Here is an 18,907-nt window from a genome sequence, read left to right on the forward strand (position 1 = left end):
TACGTTTTTGTTTATATCCCAACGATGCCACCCCCCTCCCACCCAAAAAAGAAAGAAACAGCAAGAAAACAAAATGATAAAATTTACAGATACATGAATTACAGAAAAGATAATAATAATAAATTAATTATAATAATAACCAGAAAGAAAATATGACAATAAAAACAAATAGTAAATAATAATAATTTAAAAAATTCTATACATGGGGTGGTATAGCTCGGTTGGTAGAGTGGCCGTGCCAGCAAATTGTGGGTTCCACGTTCGATTCCCACTTCCGCCATCGTGCAAGACACTTTACCCACCTACTCCCAGTGCCACCCACACTGGTTTAAATGTGACTTAGATATTGGGTTTCACTATGTAAAAGCACTTTGAGTTACTAGAGAAAAAGCGCTATATAAATATAATTCGCTTCACACATATAGGGAGTAATTTATTTTTTTATTGACTGTAAAATCACTAATTCGAGAAATTAAAATCAGGCTCATAGGGCGTGGCATAATTGGTCAAGTTTTCCCAGTGTGAAGTAAATTTCTCCAATTTATAATAAATAAAAGCAGTTATCTTCTCCATTTTATATATGTCCATTGTGATTTGCTTCCATTGCTTCAAAGTTGGGCTGTCTTGGGAGAGCCATTTTCTCGTAATGGTCTTCCTCCCCTTCCTCCCAAAAAAGAAGCAACTAGTAAAATATTAAGCCTGTTTGACGGAACAATATTGTCGTACGACCCTTTTCCTTTTGTCTTCCGCGCATTCATCAATACCGCCGCCAGATGGCAACAGTGTGACGTCATGAATGCTTGGCTCCGGAAAGAACCGCCACCGAAGAAAAAAAAAAAGGCGGAGGTTAGAAGGTGAAAGTAAAGGCTTCAAACGTGCGCATAGTAGTGTTTGCTGGAATAAAAAATGTTGAAAGAGTTGGTGAAGGAGCGACTAATGGCGTCAGCGGATGAAATATTTGCGCTGTTTGAAAGAACGATAGCGTCGTACGAGGAGGAACTCTCGCGAACAAAAGAGGAAAACGAGCGACATCGTCAACAACTGCAAGCTGTTTGCAACACTCTACAAATCAAAGGTGAATTGACTATTGTTTTACTTTCAACACACCTTCACTCAAAAACAAATATTTCCGTGTGTAAACCCGCTTGTAGTCATACAAAAGTGATAGGTGGCGCTCTACCACCGTGACATATATTTGATCAACAGTAACAAATCAGATTAAGTATACATTACTAAAATAGAGTTGATAGTAGTATACTACGTTTTGGATCTATTCAACGCCATTCCATGCTTTCATTCCTTTGGAATAAACATTTAACATTGTATCCACTAGAGGTCACTGTTCTGGAGCTCAGATGTATTAAAGCAGGGGTCCCCAAACTTAAAGGACTACTGAAATGAGATTTTATTATTTAAACAGGGATAGCAGGTCCATTATATGTGTCATACTTGATCATTTCGCGATATTGCCATATTTTTGCCGAAAAGATTTAGTAGAGAACATCGACGATAAAGTTTGCAACTTTCGCTGCTAGGAGAAAAGCCCTGCCTCTTCCGGAAGTCGCAGACGATGACGTCACATGTTGATGGCTCGTCACATATTCACATTGATTTTAATAGGAGCCTCCAACAAAAACAGCTATTCGGACCGAGAAAACGACAATTTCCCCATTAATTTGAGCGAGGATCAAAGATTTGTGTTTGAGGATATTGATAGCGACGGACTAAAAAAAAAATTTTAAAAACGCGATTGCAATGGGGACGGATTCTGATGTTTTTAGACACATTTACTAGGATAATTCTGGGAAATCCTTTATCTTTCTATTGTGTTGCTAGTGTTTTAGTGAGTTTAACAGTACCTGATAGTCGGAGGTGTGTCTCCACGGATGTGTTGACGCGCAGTGTCTCAATGAAGTCGACGGCAGCTTTATGGACGGCACAAGCTCAGCTGATATCTGAAAAGAAGCGACTTTTTACCACAATTTTCTCACCGCAATCTGCTGGTTGACATTCGGTTGGGATCCATGTTCGCTGTGATCCATAGTAAAGTTTCACCTCTGTGAATTTTAAACAAGGAATCACCGTGTGTTTGTGTGGCGAAAAGCTAAAGCTTCCCAACTCCATCTTTCTACTTTGACTTCTCCAATATTAATTGAACAAATTGCAAAGGATTCAGCAACACAGATCTCCAAAATACTGTGTAATTATGCCGTTAAAGCCGACGACTTTTAGCTGTGTGTGTGCGCAACGCTCATATTTATTAACAGCCCGTGACGTCAAGCTTACACGTCATCATTACCCGACGTTTTCAAGAAAAAACTCCTGGGAAATTTAAAATTGCAATTTAGTAAACTAAAAAGGCCGTGTTGGCATGTGTTGCAATGTTAAGATTTCATCATTGATATATAAACTATCAGACTGTGTGGTGAGTAGTAGTGGGTTTCAGTAGGCCTTTAAAGGCCTACTGAAGGTGGTCAGTAGGCCTCATTTCAGTAGGCCTTTAAAGGGCTACTGAAATGAGATTTTCTTATTTAAACAGGGATAGCAGGTCCATTCTATGTGTCATACTTGATCATTTTGCGATATTGCCATATTTTTGCTGGAAGGATTTAATAAAGAACATCGGCGATAAAGTTCGCAACTTTTGGTCGTTAATAAAAAATCCTTGCCTGTACCGGAAGTAGCAGACGATGTGCGCGTGACGTTACAGGTTGTGGAGCTCCTCACATCTGAACATTGTTTACAATCATAGCCACCAGCAGCAAGAGCGATTCGGACCGAGTAAGCGACGATTTCCCCATTCATTTGAGCGAGGATGAAAGATTTGTGGATGAGGAAAGTTAGAGTGAAGCATTAGAAGAAAAAAAAAAGGCGACGGCAGTGGGAGCGAATCAGATGTTATTAGACACATTTACTAGGATAATTCTGGAAAATTCTTATCTGTTTATTGTATTACTAGTGTTTTTAGTGAGATTTTAAAGTCATACTTGAAAGTCGGAGGGCTGCCGTGACCGCCAGTGTCTCTGAGGGAAGCCATGGAGGGGCCAAGAAAGTCACAGCTGCCTTTTTGACAGCTGCAACAGGAGGACGCAAACTCTGCTCAAGTCTGCGGTAAGAGCCGACTTAATATCACAATTTTCTCATCCAAAAACTTGCTGGTTGACATGTGGTAGAGAAACATGTTCGCTTGACCGCTCTGTTCCAAATTAAAGCTTCACAACAAACAAACAAAACACTGGCTGTGTTTTGGTTGCTAAAGGCAGCTGCAATTCCCCGCTTTCAACCAACAACATTCTTCTTTATAGTCTCCATTATTAATTGAAACAATTGCAAAAGATTCAGCAACACAGATGTCCAAAATACAGTGTATTTATGCGATAAAAACCGACTACTTTTAGCCCCAAGTGGTGCTGGAGGAACATGTCCGCTACAACCAATAACGTCACAAGCACGCGTCAACATAAGCGTCATCATTCCGCGACGTTTTCAACGGGATACCTCGCGGGAAATTTAAAATTGCAATTTAGTAAACTAAACTGGCCGTATTGGCATGTGTTGCAATGTCAACTCAGCCACAGATTAACTTTTCTTCTACCCTCCACCCCCCAGCCTGGCTAACTTGGTAATAAGAGGATATATGGGCTCATTGTTCTTCCACCATAGAAGTGGGTCAAAATCTAGTTTTAATGCAATACAGCAACCCCCCGCGACCCCGAACGGGACAAGCGGTAGAACAGGGATAGATGGATGCTATAAACACATTTGTTATTGCTTTAGCCCTGCCTGACTGACCGAGGAGAGGCTGCTTGAATGCGGTGTTTGCATCACGCTCCTCTTTCTCTTCCTTAAAGCAAGGTTGACTTGGGGGCTGTGCCGCTTCAAAGGGGCTAGAATGTTTGACGTGTTGGCAGAAGCGTACTCTACTGCTGCTGAACAATGTCGGCAAACCTCCGTCCTCCATTGTTGTATCGCACCGCGAAGCCGAAGTGGTCCCAAAGGGGAGATGTTAACGAGGCAGGAGGGTCTTCCAGCTCTGGCTTTTGCATGTTGTCCTAGTCCGGTCGCTGCTAGCATGCCGTGTGTTGTGCCTCACTCTGCATTTTTTACACAACCTGCGGTGCGCTACTTATTATGTCCGTGTGGAAACTCGTTCGGTACACCTCCGAACCGAACCGAAAAACCCGTACCGAAACGGTTCAATACAAATATACGTACCGTTACACCCCTAATAAATATATACATATATATATATATATATATCCCAGGTGCATGTATTTTATATATATATATATATATATATATATATATATATATATATATATATATATATATATATATATATATATATATGTATATATATTTATATATATGTATTTTATATGTATATATATATATATATATATAAAATGTATATAAAATACATGCACCTGGGGATAGGTTGATTGGCAACACTAAATGGTCCCTAGTGTGTGAATGTGAGTGTGAATGTTGTCTGTATCTGTGTTGGCCCTGCGATGAGGTGGCGACTTGTCCAGGGTGTACACCGCCTTCCGCCCGATTGTAGCTGAGATAGGCGCCAGTGCCCCCCGCAACCCCAAAAGGGAATAAGCGGTAGAAAATGGAAGGATGGATATATAAAATCATATAACATCCCTGCGATGAGGTGGTGACTTGTCCAGGGTGTACGCCGCCTTCCGCCCGATTGTAGCTGAGATAGGCAATAGCGTCCCCCACAACCCCAAAAGGGAATAAGGATGGATATAACATCCCACAGGTGAACAGGCTGATTGGGAACAGGTGAGTGCCATGATTGGGTATAAAAGCAGCTTCCATGAAAAGCTCAGGCGTTCACAAATAAGGATGGGGCGAGGGTAGCCACTTTGTCAACAAATGCGTGAGCAAATCGTCTAACAGTTTAAGAACAACATTTCTCAACCAGCTATTGCAAGGAATTTAGGGATTTCACCATCTACGCTCCGTAATATCGTCAAAAGGTTCAGAGAATCTGGAGAAATCACTGCATGTAAGCCATGATATTACAGACCTTCGACCCCTCAGGCGGTACTGCATCCAAAAAACGACATCAGTGTGTAAAGGATATCACCACATAGGCTCAGGAACACTTTAGAAAACCATTGTTAGAAAAAAGAATACATCTCATCTCGATAAGTAATTTAAAAACAAGCACATTGAGATTATCTACTGTGTTCTGGTCTGAATGGTATGTTATGACTTAAATTGTCTGCTTCAAGATTGATTGATAATGAATGTAATGTATTACCTAATATTGCAGAATCTGTCTAATCGACGTCATCCTATAGAGTTGTTATTTTCGATTGGATCTGACTCAAATCTCTTGAGTTGTGTCTTTCATTTCCTTGTCGTCGAGATGACGGTCTTCAGTATTTGTCCAGTTCCTTGATGTCTTTGAAAACAAAGCTTCTTTCTTCCTGTCCTCCATTTTAAATGGTGCTGCAGTTGGCCCTAAAAAGGACTGAGGAAAAAAATATAAAAGCATATTTCAAACAAATAGAAACCAAGACAGTATTATATAGTTAGAAACAGTATTGTGATATGTTGCCATACCCATATTTTTACCACCCCCAATGTGCGCTTAATCCTACAGTACAGGCCAAAAGTTTGGACACACCTTCTCGTTCAATGCGTTCTCTTTATTTTCATGACTATTTACATTGTAGATTGTCACCGAAGGCATCAAAACTATGAATGAACACATGTGGAGTTATGTACCTAACGAAAAAAGGTAAAATAACTGAAAACATGTTGTATATTCTAGTTTCTTCGTATTAGCCACCCTTAGAGCTGATTACTGCTTTGCACACTCTTAGCATTCTCTCGATGGGCTTCAAGAGGTAGTCACCTCAAATGGTTTTCACTTCATAGGTGTCTTTGATTGATTGATTGATACTTTCATTAGTAGATTGCCCAGTTCAGTACATATTCCGTACAAATGACCACTAAATGGTAACACCCGAATACGTTTTTCAACTTGTTTAAGTCGGGGTCCAGGTTAATTAATTCATTTCATAGTTTTGAATGGTAAATAGTCATGAAAATAAAGAAAAAGCATTCAAATGAGAAGGTGCGTCCAAACTTTTGGCCTGTATGTTACATTGATTGGGATGTGCAAAGGATATTGTATTTCTGCATGCGCACACTTTCTTTCATACATGTGGATATTTTCTTGTGCCCCGCATTTTCCTGGTTTTGAGCTTACGCCGTGTTTTAGAAGGAAACCCACTGTCTTTGTATGCGAGGCCCCTGGTTATACTCACATCTGGTGACATCATATCAAATGTTTTGGCCCATTGGTTCACACTTGACTCACCCAGGATTAAAGACCAAGACCACCTGGGATTTGGGTCTTGGTTTTGCCCCATCCTACATTACTTGACCAACTAAGCCGTACTAACACAGCAAACGAAACAAGTACTTTAACAGAAACAAATACAAGTGTGACTGCACCGAGATATTACATGGCGGGCCAGAAAAAAAATGTTAAAGTGATTTGATTGAAGTTTGTTTATGTTGCATTGTCCTGCAGATGTCCATCAGCTGATTGGTCGTCAAAAAAAATGTCCAGCTCATTTGCACGGGAGGAACTCTTCTTTGAATCAGGAGGATCCATATCCCCCTAACATTGAAAGGGAAGACGAGGTTCTCTGGATCACTCAAGAAGGAGAGTGTCTACAAGGGTTGAAAAAGGTTGATTGCACCGACTTGCCACAGACTCTTGTCTCTGTGATGATTGAAGATCATGAAGACAAATCACCGGAGTCCTCACAGTTTCATTACAGTCCAAGTGAGGAAAACGGAGGGGCAAAGCCTCCAAGTAGCTGCTCACCACAACACATAACAGAAGCTGATGGAGACCCCTGTGGAGGATCACAAGCGGGCAACTTCTTAGCTCCACTATCAGCCAGTGAGGTCGACGACATGGATGCTACCAGAGAACCTCTGAGCAGGGATGCAGGGACTCACACTCACATTCAGCACTCTGAATGCTCTCAAAACAAGACAGGTAAACTGCGTTTTCCCTGCTCTGTTTGTGCGAAAAGCGTTTCTTTTAAGAGGGGTTTGAACCGACTCATTATAAAACACACGGGAGAAAAACCTTTCAGTTGATCAGTTTGCGGTAATAGATTCTCTTATAACAGACCTGGGCAAATTAAGGCCCGGGGGCCACATGCGGCCCGTTAAGCTTTTTAGTCTGGCCCGCCGGTCATTCCCAAATATTTTTTTTTAGATCTTTCAGATGGAAAGTGTAGCTGCCATTATGATGTGCAGTCATGTTTTCTAATTACCATACGTCTTGAACTACCGTATTTCCTTGAATTGCCGCAGGGTATATAGTATGCGCCTGCCTAAAATTACTGCCGGGTCAAACTCGTTTCACAAAATATTATTTTTATTTGCGCATGTCTAGAATTTCCGCCGGGTCAAACTCGTTTTGCAAAAAGTATAAAAACAAGTTAACAAACATACTACGATCATGTAGAAAAGAGTGTTACAGTGAAGTATTGGACAGGAACAAAAATAATATGAGAGCAACATGGGGCATTCTCAATAGCATTTTTAAAAATGGCACTAAGAGGGATTACCCCCAATACTTCTTAGACAGAAATAAACATAATGACAACATAAAGGAAGTAGTTGAAAGCTTTAATAACTACTTTGTAAATATTGGATTAAAATTGTTAGAAAGGATTCCAGACCCAGTTTCAATTGAGGACTATAATGATATCATAGAGCCAAATTCCAACTCCAATGTCCTCAGAAATGTGACACAGGAGGAAATAGTGAAAACTGTGAAAAAATGTAAATCAAAGACTTCAACTGATTGTAACAGAATTTATATGGAAACGATAAAAAAGGTTATTGATGAGATCTCAGGACCATTGATGTATATTAGTACCCTATCATTTCAAACAGGTACATTTTCAAACAAAATGAAAATAGCTAAAGTTGCATCAATTTATAAGACTGGAGATAAACATCTATTTACAAATTATAGACCTGTTTCTTTACTTCCACAATTTTCTAAAATCATTGGAAAACTTCAATAACAGATTAGAGAGTTTCATAAATAAAAATAGAATACTCGAAGAGAACCAATATGGATACAGAGCTAATGTTTCAACTTCAATGGCTTTAATTGAAATTACCAATGCAATAGATAGTAAAATATGTGCGGCAGCAGTATTTATAGATCTAACTAAAGCATTTGACTGAATTAATCCCAATATTTTAATCAAAATCCTAGAACGATATGGCATCAGAGGGTTAGTCTTAAACTGGATAAGAAGTTATCTAACGAACAGGAAACAATACGTGAAGCTAGGCGAACACACTTCTCCAATGCTAAATATATCCTGTGGTGTACCTCAGGGATCAATACTAGGACCTAACTTATTCAATCTCTATATAAATAACATTTGTAAAGTTACAAGAGATTTAAAGTTAGTATTATTTGCGGATGATGCAACAACGTTTTGTTCAGGAGATAACACACAGAAGATAATACAAATAATAACAGAAGAAATTAACAAATTAAAAAATTGGTTAGACAAAAACAGACGATCATTGAATCTCAGTAAAACTAAAATAATGCTATTTGGTAACAGTAGAAGAGAAAGTCAAACACAAATACAAATAGATGGAATAGAAATTGAAAGAGTAAATTAAACCAAATTTCTAGGTATAATAATTGATGATAAATTGAACTGGAAATCTCATGTAAAAAATATACAACATAAAGTAGCAAGAAAGACGTCAATAATGAATGAAGCCAAATATGTTCTAGACCAAAAATCACTTTACATTCTATATTGCTCACTAGTGTTACCATATCTGAGTTACTGTGTAGAAATATGAGGAAATAATTACAAAAGTACACTTCATTCACTGATAGTGTTACAAAAAAGATCAGTTAGAATAGTACATAATGTTGGATACAGAGAACATACACACCCTTTATTTATTTAATCAAAGATACTGGAATTCCACGACATAGTGGAATTGCAAACAGCTAAAATTATACACAAAGCAAACTATAACCTGCTTCCCAAGAATATACAAAAATTATTCTCAACAAAAGAGGAGAAATATAATCTTAGAGAAAAATGTAATTTAAAAAATTTGTACGCACGTACCACACTTAAGACCTTCAGTATATCAGTATGTGGAATTAAATTATGGAATGGATTAAGCAAAGCAATCAAACAATGTACTAACATGATCCACTTCAAGAAACTCTTCAAACTGAAAGTGTTCACAAAGTACAAAAAAGAAGAACCATGATAAACATTCTGATTTTATTCACCCATTCATTTTTTCATTCTCAAAATAATCTAACCCATTTCATAGTATGAAATAAAACTTCACCAATTATTTATTTATTTATTTTTATTGTGATTACTTATGGAGTATATTGTGAATACATTGAGAACAGGAAGTGAACAAAAGTTTTAGCAAATGTTATGTAAAAGAAAAGGTGTAGGATTAAATAAGCTCTGCTTCTTCCTACTCCTTTTCGAACATGTTGAAAAGAGAAACTGGCGATGTATCTTGTTGTATGCTTGCATGTTCGCATGTTCGAAATAAACTCAAACTCAACTCAACTCAAAATAATTAGTATATGCCTAGAATTTCCGCCGGGTCAAACTCGTCACGTCACGAGTAACACTTCACCTGTCATCATTTTCAAAATTGAGGAGGCTGATTTCAATAATTTGAAATCGCATAAAGGGAAGAAGATTAAGAGCTATTCAGTAGGATTTAAGGTCCAAGTTATTGAATATGCTAAAAAGAACAGTGCGGCGTCTTCAGTAATGCGGACGTTGTACCGATCCGTTGTGGTGAAGAAGGAGCTGAGCCGGAAGGCAAAGCTCTCAATTTACCGGTCGATCTACGTTCCCATCCTCACCTATGGTCATGAGCTTTGGGTCATGACCGAAAGGATAAGATCACGGGTACAAGCGGCCGAAATGAGTTTCCTCCGCCGTGTGGCGGGGCTCTCCCTTAGAGATAGGGTGAGAAGCTCTGCCATCCGGGAGGAACTCAAAGTAAAGCCGCTGCTCCTCCACATCGAGAGGAGCCAGATGAGGTGGTTCGGGCATCTGGTCAGGATGCCACCCGAACGCCTCCCTAGGGAGGTGTTTAGGGCACGTCCAACCGGTAGGAGGCCACGGGGAAGACCCAGGACACGTTGGGAAGACTATGTCTCCCGGCTGGCCTGGGAACGCCTCGGGATCCCCCGGGAAGAGCTAGACGAAGTGGCTGGGGAGAGGGAAGTCTGGGTTTCCCTGCTTAGGCTGTTGCCCCCGCGACCCGACCTCGGATAAGCGGACGATGATGGATGGATGGATGGAGAACAGTAAGCAGCTATGTTTTATTAATATACCGTAGCTGCGTGTGTCAAATATGAGTCATTAAATGACTCCCGCCTCCTGGTGGTAGAGGGCGCTAGTGATCCTTCTTGCTTCTCCTCGGCTGCAGAAGAAGTGACAACAAGCAGCAAGAGTGAGGAGCGATCATTTATTTTTTTCTCTCGCTTGCACTTTTAACCTGGAGGATTACATATCTAAAATAAAACAGTTTTCTAAACTGGACTTTCAGTCGAAGCAGACGATAATAAAGGAAGATCTCAATCGAGATAGAGAGACTTTTAAAACTGGGGAAAGATAAGGAAGACTTCTATAAACAAGTTATTGTTGCTTTTGCTCAGAAGGAGCTGCGCATGGACTTCATTTATAAGTAAAAGGTAAGACCGTAATAACGTTTTTTTTATTAAATGTGCTTTTCATGATGGTATCCGTACAACACACTCAAATTTATAAGCGCAGGCCTAAATTTACCGCATGCCTTTGGTAAGCGCTGGAGTGACAAGAGGTTTTAAAATAATTAGCGCATGCTTGCCTTTACCGCATGCCTTTGGTAAACGCCGGCGTGAGAAGAGGTTTTAAATTAAATAGCGCCTCGGGGGCAATTCAAGGAAATATGGAATACAGCATATTTCAGTGGTTGGAATCTATGCTTTTGCATGATATTTTAGTGACTAATGTTGTACTGATACCAATATTATTTTGATACTTTTCGGTACTTTAATGCGTTTCTAAATAAGGGGGACAAGAAAAAAATGCATTCTTGGCTTTATTTTAACAAAAAATCTTAGGGTGTGGCGGACCGGTACTTTTCAGAGGCAGTATGGTACCTAATATGATTCATAAGTATCGCGGTAATATACTAATACCCATATACCATTCAACCCTTCTAGTTACTATGGTAATCTACATCACAGCAGGTCGGACGAGGCACCAAGCAGTGTGGGCGGTAAGCGTTTCCACAGAGTGTTTCCAGAGCGGCCAGCCTGAAATGTGGGTGCCAGAGACAGACGTGGAAAGAGATTTTTACAAGAAAGTTCTAAAGCTTAGCGAGATATCACATATACCAGATTGTAATGGGTTTTTTTTTTTTTTTTCCCTTCACGTTCATATTTCGCTGTTTGTTGCATTTTTGTTGCTTTTGGCTTGATTGTAAAATATTTTGATTGAGAGGGGCTGTGACGTTCATATGTTCTCAATATTCAGGGTTTTATCATTCATATAAAAAAAATAAAATTCCATTCCGTTTTTAAGGCGGTCTTTTCCTAAAAATAGATATACCGGCCCCCAGACACATTTTTTTCTCTAAATTTGGCCACCCGAGTCAAAATAATTGCCCAGACCTGTCTTATAAGGAAGTACTGGTATCGCATATGAGAACACACACACAGGAGAAAAACCTTTTTGTTGCCCAGTTTGCAATAAAAGATTCTCGCAAAGGTCACCTATGGCAGTGGTTCTCAAATGGGGTCTATGCGTACCCCTGGGGGTACTTGAAGGTAAGCCAAGGGGTACGTGAGATTTTTTTTTATATTTTAAAAATAGCAACAATTCAAAAATCCTTTATAAATATATTTATTGAATAATACTTCAACAAAATATGAATTTAAGTTCATAAATTGTGAAAAAAAAAATACAACAATGCAATATTCAGTGTTGACAGCTAGATTTTTTTGTGGACGTGTTCCATGAATATTGATGTTAAAGATTTATTTTTTTGTGAAGAAATGTTTAGAATTAAGTTGATGAATCCAGATGGATCTCTATTACAATCCCCAAAGAGGACACTTTAAGGTGATGATTACTTCTTTGTGTAGAAATATTTATTTATAATTGAATCGCCTGTTTATTTTTCAACAAGTTTTTAGTTATTTTCATGTTTTTTTTTCCAATTAGTTTAAGAAAGACCACTACAAATGAGCAATAGTTTGCACTGTTATAAAATTTAATAAATCAGAAACTGATAACCTAGTGCTGTATTTTACTTCTTTATCTCTTTTTTTCCAACCAAAAATGCTTTGCTCTGATTAGGGGGTACTTGAATTAAAAAAAATGTTCACATCACTGAAAAAATGTTGAGAACCACTGACCTATTGTACCACATATGAAAAGACACTTGAGAAAACTGAGAAAACTATACCCCTGTTCAGTTTGCAGTAGAAGTTATTATTATCCTTCGTCTCATGTTAGGGTCGGCACAGACCCGTTTTAGTTTTTAAAAGCATAACACAACCACATAAATGTGTTTTTTAGCATCAAGGCTTTTTTGACTTTGTCAGAAACCTCTATTTCAATGAAATAACCTTTTTTTTTTCACTCAATTATAAAATGCTCTGGTTGAAATTATGACGATGGTGTTGTAAGGGTTGGTTTCGACCCAGTTATAAAAATAAGATTATCAAGGAGTAATTAGAGCCTAAACTGAACTCTACCAATCATGTGAGCTTTAGGGGATTCTCATTTTACCTTGTTATCCAGTACAAAAACAAACAAAGCTCAATTCAGTATAAAATTACTAAAATGAAAAAATAAATAAAACAAATTTATTTAAAAGATGTGTTCTAATAACGTTCAGCAATAGTCAGGTAACACAGCAACCTTGTATTTATTGATTCCATTCTCTTGAGGTTCATTTGACCATTTTTTAAATTGAAATCGAGGGGTGTACTGACAAAAAAAGGCCCAATGGCCCACACCAAAAATATTAAAAGTAACATTTTCATGAATAAGGAAGCCTAACAAAGTAATTAAGAGATGAGAAACAAATTGGATGATAGATAATTGTTTTTAGTGTATGTTACAGCTGATTTAAGACATGGGTCAAAACCGACCCATTAACATAAGAGATGGTAACAGAAAGCTAACACAAGAGGAGGGTTAAAAGGCAAATTTGAAAGCACACACACGGACACACCACAAAGAGTTAAAATAGAACCTTTGGGACCTTCCATGTGGTAAAGATTGCGTCAAGTTGTGTTAAATCAACAAATCTTCAGACGTTATGCGCAGCCTTGAAATGTTGTCCTGTCTTGTCAACTTCCCTGCGGATTCTGGCTAATCACTGTCATTTTGCCAGTCAAATGTTGTTTATAAGCGTTAAAACTCACACGTCATCTGTTTAACATTCTAGCACACAGCTAAGCTCGCTGGCATCCGTTATTGTAACATTTGCAACTAACTGCCAACCAGCCGGTTTGCTTGGCAACTCTTTGGAAGTATTGGCATTATGCATCCTGCAGCTTGTAATGTTAGTCCAGAAGCAGAGTGAAAATGCATGTTCTCACCTGTGGAAATTGTTCCAATGGGAATTTTAGTATAAGATAGTTCTTCATAATGGTAAAAAAAAAGTTATTGAAACGACAAAAAAGACCACTTAGTCAATGTCTGCATGAACGTACAAGAGATTTATATTCTTGTTCACTATATATTTGGAATGGATTTGTGCGTAGTTGTACAGCGTGTACTCTGCAATGTTTATTAGCATCAAGAAAAGTAATCGCTTGTTACTTACTCCGATACAGTCGTAGGCTATTTTACAGTCATGGCTAGCTGCCACCGGCCATTAAACTAAGAGAAGAAGGAGCAGACAAAATTAAATACAATATTGTTATGGTTGTGATTCACTTGTTTCAGACATGTTTATAAAGTTACATTAAGGAACATCATGTGGCTATTTTGGTACTTGGCAACGCTTCTTGTGAGTGTTACTGTTCCCTCTTAAATACAACATCTAAATGTTAAAAATTTTGGTGAAGGAGCGTCTTTCACTATTCGGGCTGCAAAATTAAAATATAACTTAAATGTGGTAATTAAATGAATTAGTTATAATTGTTATTAAATACACAAAGGTGTTATTTAATGTCATTCATGTATTTATGTAAAAGTACATTTAATTACACTGTAATTAATGTATCATTATTTAATTAAATGTTCAATTATTTCATTAATTATAGATTTCAGTATTTTGTGATCTAATTATTTACGATTTATTTAATCATTTTATGATTTATTTGATTATTTCCTGAGTCTTTGTGAATTTATTTTTCTGTCAAACTCAGTGAAGTGAAGTGAAGTGAATTATATTTATTTAGCGCTTTTCTCAAGTGACTCAAAGCGCTTTACATAGTGAAACCCAATATCCAAGTTACATTTAAACCAGTGTGGGTGTCACTGGGAGCAGGTGGGTAAAGTGTCTTGCCCAAGGACACAACAGCAGTGACTAGGATGGCACAAGCGGGAATCGAACCTGCAACCCTCAAGTTGCTGGCACGGCCACTCTACCAACCGAGCTATGCCGCCCCAGTGGGCGGGTTAACAGGAACCTCGTCCAACGATTGCTTTTGTTTGAAATGATAATGACAAACAATTAATGAAAGGAGTGAATAATTAAATGTACTGTTACACTAAACAAATTACCTGCACATTTAATAACACATTTATGCATTCAAATATAATTATTTAATGTCAAATGTGTGCACTTTAATGTGTCCCATTGACCCTCCATTCTCTTCTTCGTTATACAAAGCTCTTTTGCGCAATCTTCAGTATCACCGGACAACAATGCGAAGTCATGAATATTGGCTCCGGATAAAAACAGCATCGAATAAAAAACAGCCTGGAAGTTATACAGGGAAGTAAAAGGCTAAGTTAGCTTTAAGCGTGTTAAATACCATCCAGTCATCTTTTTCCGCTTATCCGAGGAACGGGTCGCGGGGGCAGCAGCCTAAGCAGGGAAGCCCAGACTTCCCTCAAACCCAGCCACTTTGTCAAGCTCCTCCCGGGGGATCACGAGGCGTTCCCAGGCGTGTTGAATATATTCGCCGAAATAAATCATAACAATGTTGAAAGAGTTGGTGTCGGAGCGACTAATGGCGGCAGCTGATGACATTTTTGCGTTGTTTGAAAGAACGATAGCGTCGTACGAAGGAGAACTTTTTAGAATAAAAAGAGGAAAAGGAGCGACATTGACAATTGTCAAACTGTGCTAAGAAGTAAAGGTAAGTTTACTGTCATTTTACCTCCAACACATCTTTATATATAAATGCACACAACCCAACAGTAACAAGACAAAGTAACTACGGACTACCAAATGCATGAAAATAGTCTCGTACGTTTTGTACCTTCTTTACGTCGTCCATGTTCTTGCATTGGAATAATCATTTTAAAATTTGACAACTCTTGATTGAATTTAATTCACATTCATGGGGTGATGATTCAATTCAGAACCAATCCTCGATTCAAGCCGATTCTCCAAAATCTTTTATTTAGTATATAAATTGTAATACAACCTTTTCAAAAGGATACAAAAGCTCATCATTGCCGCTGACGTACATCCATCCATCCATCCATTTTCTACCGCGTATTCCCTTTGGAGTGGCGGGGGGCACTGGTGCCTCTCTCAGCACAATCGGGCGGAAGGCGGGGTACACCCTGGACAAGTCGCCACCTCATTGCAGGGCCAACACAGATAGACAGACAACATTCACACTCACATTCACACACTAGGGCCAATTTAGTGTTGCCAATCAACCTATCCCCAGGTGCATGTCTTTGGAAGTGGGAGGAAGCCGGAGTACCCGGAGGGAACCCACGCAGTCACGGGGAGAACATGCAAACTCCACACAGTACGACATATATGTGCAGAGAAGGATATGACCTAAAAAATTAATCTTTAAAAACTAATTCTTGAATAGTTTTTAATCGATTCAGAATCCTAATAGACTAGAATCGCAGTTTGAATGGGAATCGATTTTACTCACTCAACTACTTTTTTAACTCAAACTTGAAGAATGTTTTACAGTTATTTTGAATGCAAATTAACACAAATAACATAATTAAAACATAAGTTATTAAATCAACCTTTATGTGTGGCTGACAAGACCAGTGCATTAATACTGCATACCACGAGGGAAAGCGACAATGTCGAAGGGAAATTTACTGTTTCATTCTTATCAGTGACAGAGCAGAAAGGGGCGAGGAATAAGTATGCGCTAAAATTTCACATGAAGTGCCCTGTCATTAATTAATTGACATTTTACATGCACTGCGATGAGGTGGCGACTTGTCCAGAGTGTACACGCCTTTCGCCCGATTGTAGCTGAGATAGGCACCAGCGACCACAAAGGGAATAAATGGGTTGTACTTGTATAGCGCTTTTCTACCTTCAAGGTACTCAAAGCGCTTTGACACTACTTCCACATTTACCCATTCACACACACATTCACACACTGATGGAGGGAGCTGCCATGCAAGGTGCCAACCAGCACCCATCAGGAGCAAGGGTGAAGTGTCTTGCTCAGGACACAACGGACGTGACGAGGTTGGTTCTAGGTGGGATTTGAACGAGTGACCCTCGGGTTGCGCACGGCCACTCTCCCACTGCGCCACGCCGTCCCTAAGCGGTAAAAAAAATGGATGGATGGATTTTACATGCAAAATAGGGCCCTAGACACAACGCAGGATCTGTGTATAGGGGTCTCTCCAACTTCTGCTTGCATTAAATTATATGTATTAAGTCATTTTAATTTTTTTGTAAGGCTGTACTAAAACAAAGTGTGAACACACTCTGAGGTGGGCATTGAGATGAATACTTTCCAAGCTATTAAAATGGAGTGTTGAAGAAAATGTAAGTGGTCATGACTGAAGTCTGTCTTTGTGTTGCGTTTGTCATGCAGACGTCCAGCAGCTGATTCGTCCTCAAGAAGAACATACCCCTTCGCCGTGGGGCACTTTGGAGCCGGGCCCGCTGCCCTCCCACATTAAAGAGGAAGAGGAGGACATATGGGCCACTCAGGGGGGAGAGTGTCTTCGATGGCTAAGGGAGGCCAATCTTACCAGGTTGCCACTGACTGGTGTCTCTGTGAAGACTGAAGACCATAGACAGGAATCACAAGCAGACAACTTCTTAGCCCCACTGTCAAAATGCAAGGACACGGCATCCCGTTTCCCTGACATCACCCAAAAACTTTTAAGCGATACAAATGGTGAAGGTGATTTGAGGACTCACACTGAAAACAAACACTCTGAATGCTCTAACAAGAAGACGGATAAAAAACATTGGACTTGTACAGTTTGTGATAAAAGCTTTTCTAACAAGGGTCATTTAAATCGACACATGATGACACACACAGGAGAAAAACCTTTTTGTTGCCCAGTTTGCAACAAAAAGTTCTCGCAAAGGTCACCGATGGTATCACACATGAAAACACACTCAGGAAAACAATATCCCTGTTCAGTTTGCGGTAGAAGTTATTATTATAAGGCAAGTTTGAATGCACACACGCGGACACACCACGGAGAATTAAAATAGAGCCTTCGGGACCTTCCATGTGGTTGAGATTGCGTCAAGTTATGTTCAATCAATAAATTTTCACAAATGATGCGTGGCCTTTTCACTTTGTCCAGTCCTGTCTACATCCCTGCACATTCTGGCCAATCATTGTCATTTTGCCAGTCAAATTGGTCATATAGCTACGCTCAAACTTGCACGTCATCTGTTTAACATTTTAGCACATAGCAAAGGTACTTGGCATCCGTTACAGTAACAATCTCAACCAACCGCCAACCAGCCAGTCTTTGGAAGTATTGACATAATACATCCTGCAGATGGTAATACCAGAGTGAAAACGCATGTTCACACCTGTGGTAAAAGTTATTGCAGAGTTGCTAAGATAGTTCAAAAGACCACTTAGTCAATGTCTGTATGAACTCGTAAGAAAATAAACATGTCTGTTGAGGATGTATTTACATTTTTAATTCAGTATATACTAGAAAATGAGCAGTTTTCTTTTGGAAACTTCCACGTGGAATGGATTTGTGCATTGTTTTAACGTTTAGCATCAATAAAAATACAAGTAATGCCGTACAATGGCTGCAACCAGCCATTAAACCAAGAGAAGGAGAGAAAATGTCTGAATTGGTTATGGTTATGATTTATTTGTTTTAGACCCGTTTAACAAGTTACATGAAGGGATATCATGGGGTTACATTTGCACTTAGCAACACTCTGTGTGTGTTAGTGTACTCTCTTAAGTACAGTATCAGAATGTTAAAAGGTTTGATGAAGGAGCAACTTATTTCGCCAACTGAACAACCATTCGGTCGGTTTTAAAGAATAGTATGTAAAAACAAACGGAACAAAAATAAAGAAAATACATCTATGAATAAAATGCTAAGCATGCTAATATAATGAATTGGAATATAATACCTGTGTAATTAATTTATTTAATGTAAAAGTATGTCTGATTACGGTATGTAATACTGTAATGTTACAGTATTTATTTATTGAATGATTATTTCAAAATTAAAATGTTCACTATTTTCAAATGGTGTATTTAATTAATTCATGAACCTGTGTGGCAGGCAGCACTTCATGGATTTGTTTTGTCCTTCAAACTCAGACATCAAAGTCAGTGGGCGGGGCTAACGGATTCTAGTCCAATGATTTGATTTGGTTTGAAATGATAACGATAAACAATTGATTTATTCTCTGTACCGTCACACTA

The 18,907-nt window shown here is 38.8% G+C and overlaps 1 protein-coding gene across 1 annotated transcript; it reads left to right on the top strand.

Annotated features, from left to right (window-relative positions):
• The first annotated feature begins 771 nt into the window (after positions 1-771).
• On the top strand, positions 772-17,782 carry LOC133554686 (zinc finger protein 467-like). The gene is made up of 3 exons (XM_061903708.1): positions 772-1,075; positions 6,566-7,042; positions 17,078-17,782. Exons 1-3 carry the CDS (start codon positions 907-909, stop codon positions 17,710-17,712), a joined length of 1,281 nt encoding a protein of 426 aa, XP_061759692.1. The 5' UTR covers positions 772-906; the 3' UTR covers positions 17,713-17,782.
• Positions 17,783-18,907: the final 1,125 nt, after the last annotated feature.

Source organism: Nerophis ophidion, linkage group LG01 (assembly GCF_033978795.1).
Source record: "Nerophis ophidion isolate RoL-2023_Sa linkage group LG01, RoL_Noph_v1.0, whole genome shotgun sequence".
NCBI lineage: Eukaryota > Metazoa > Chordata > Actinopteri > Syngnathiformes > Syngnathidae > Nerophis > Nerophis ophidion.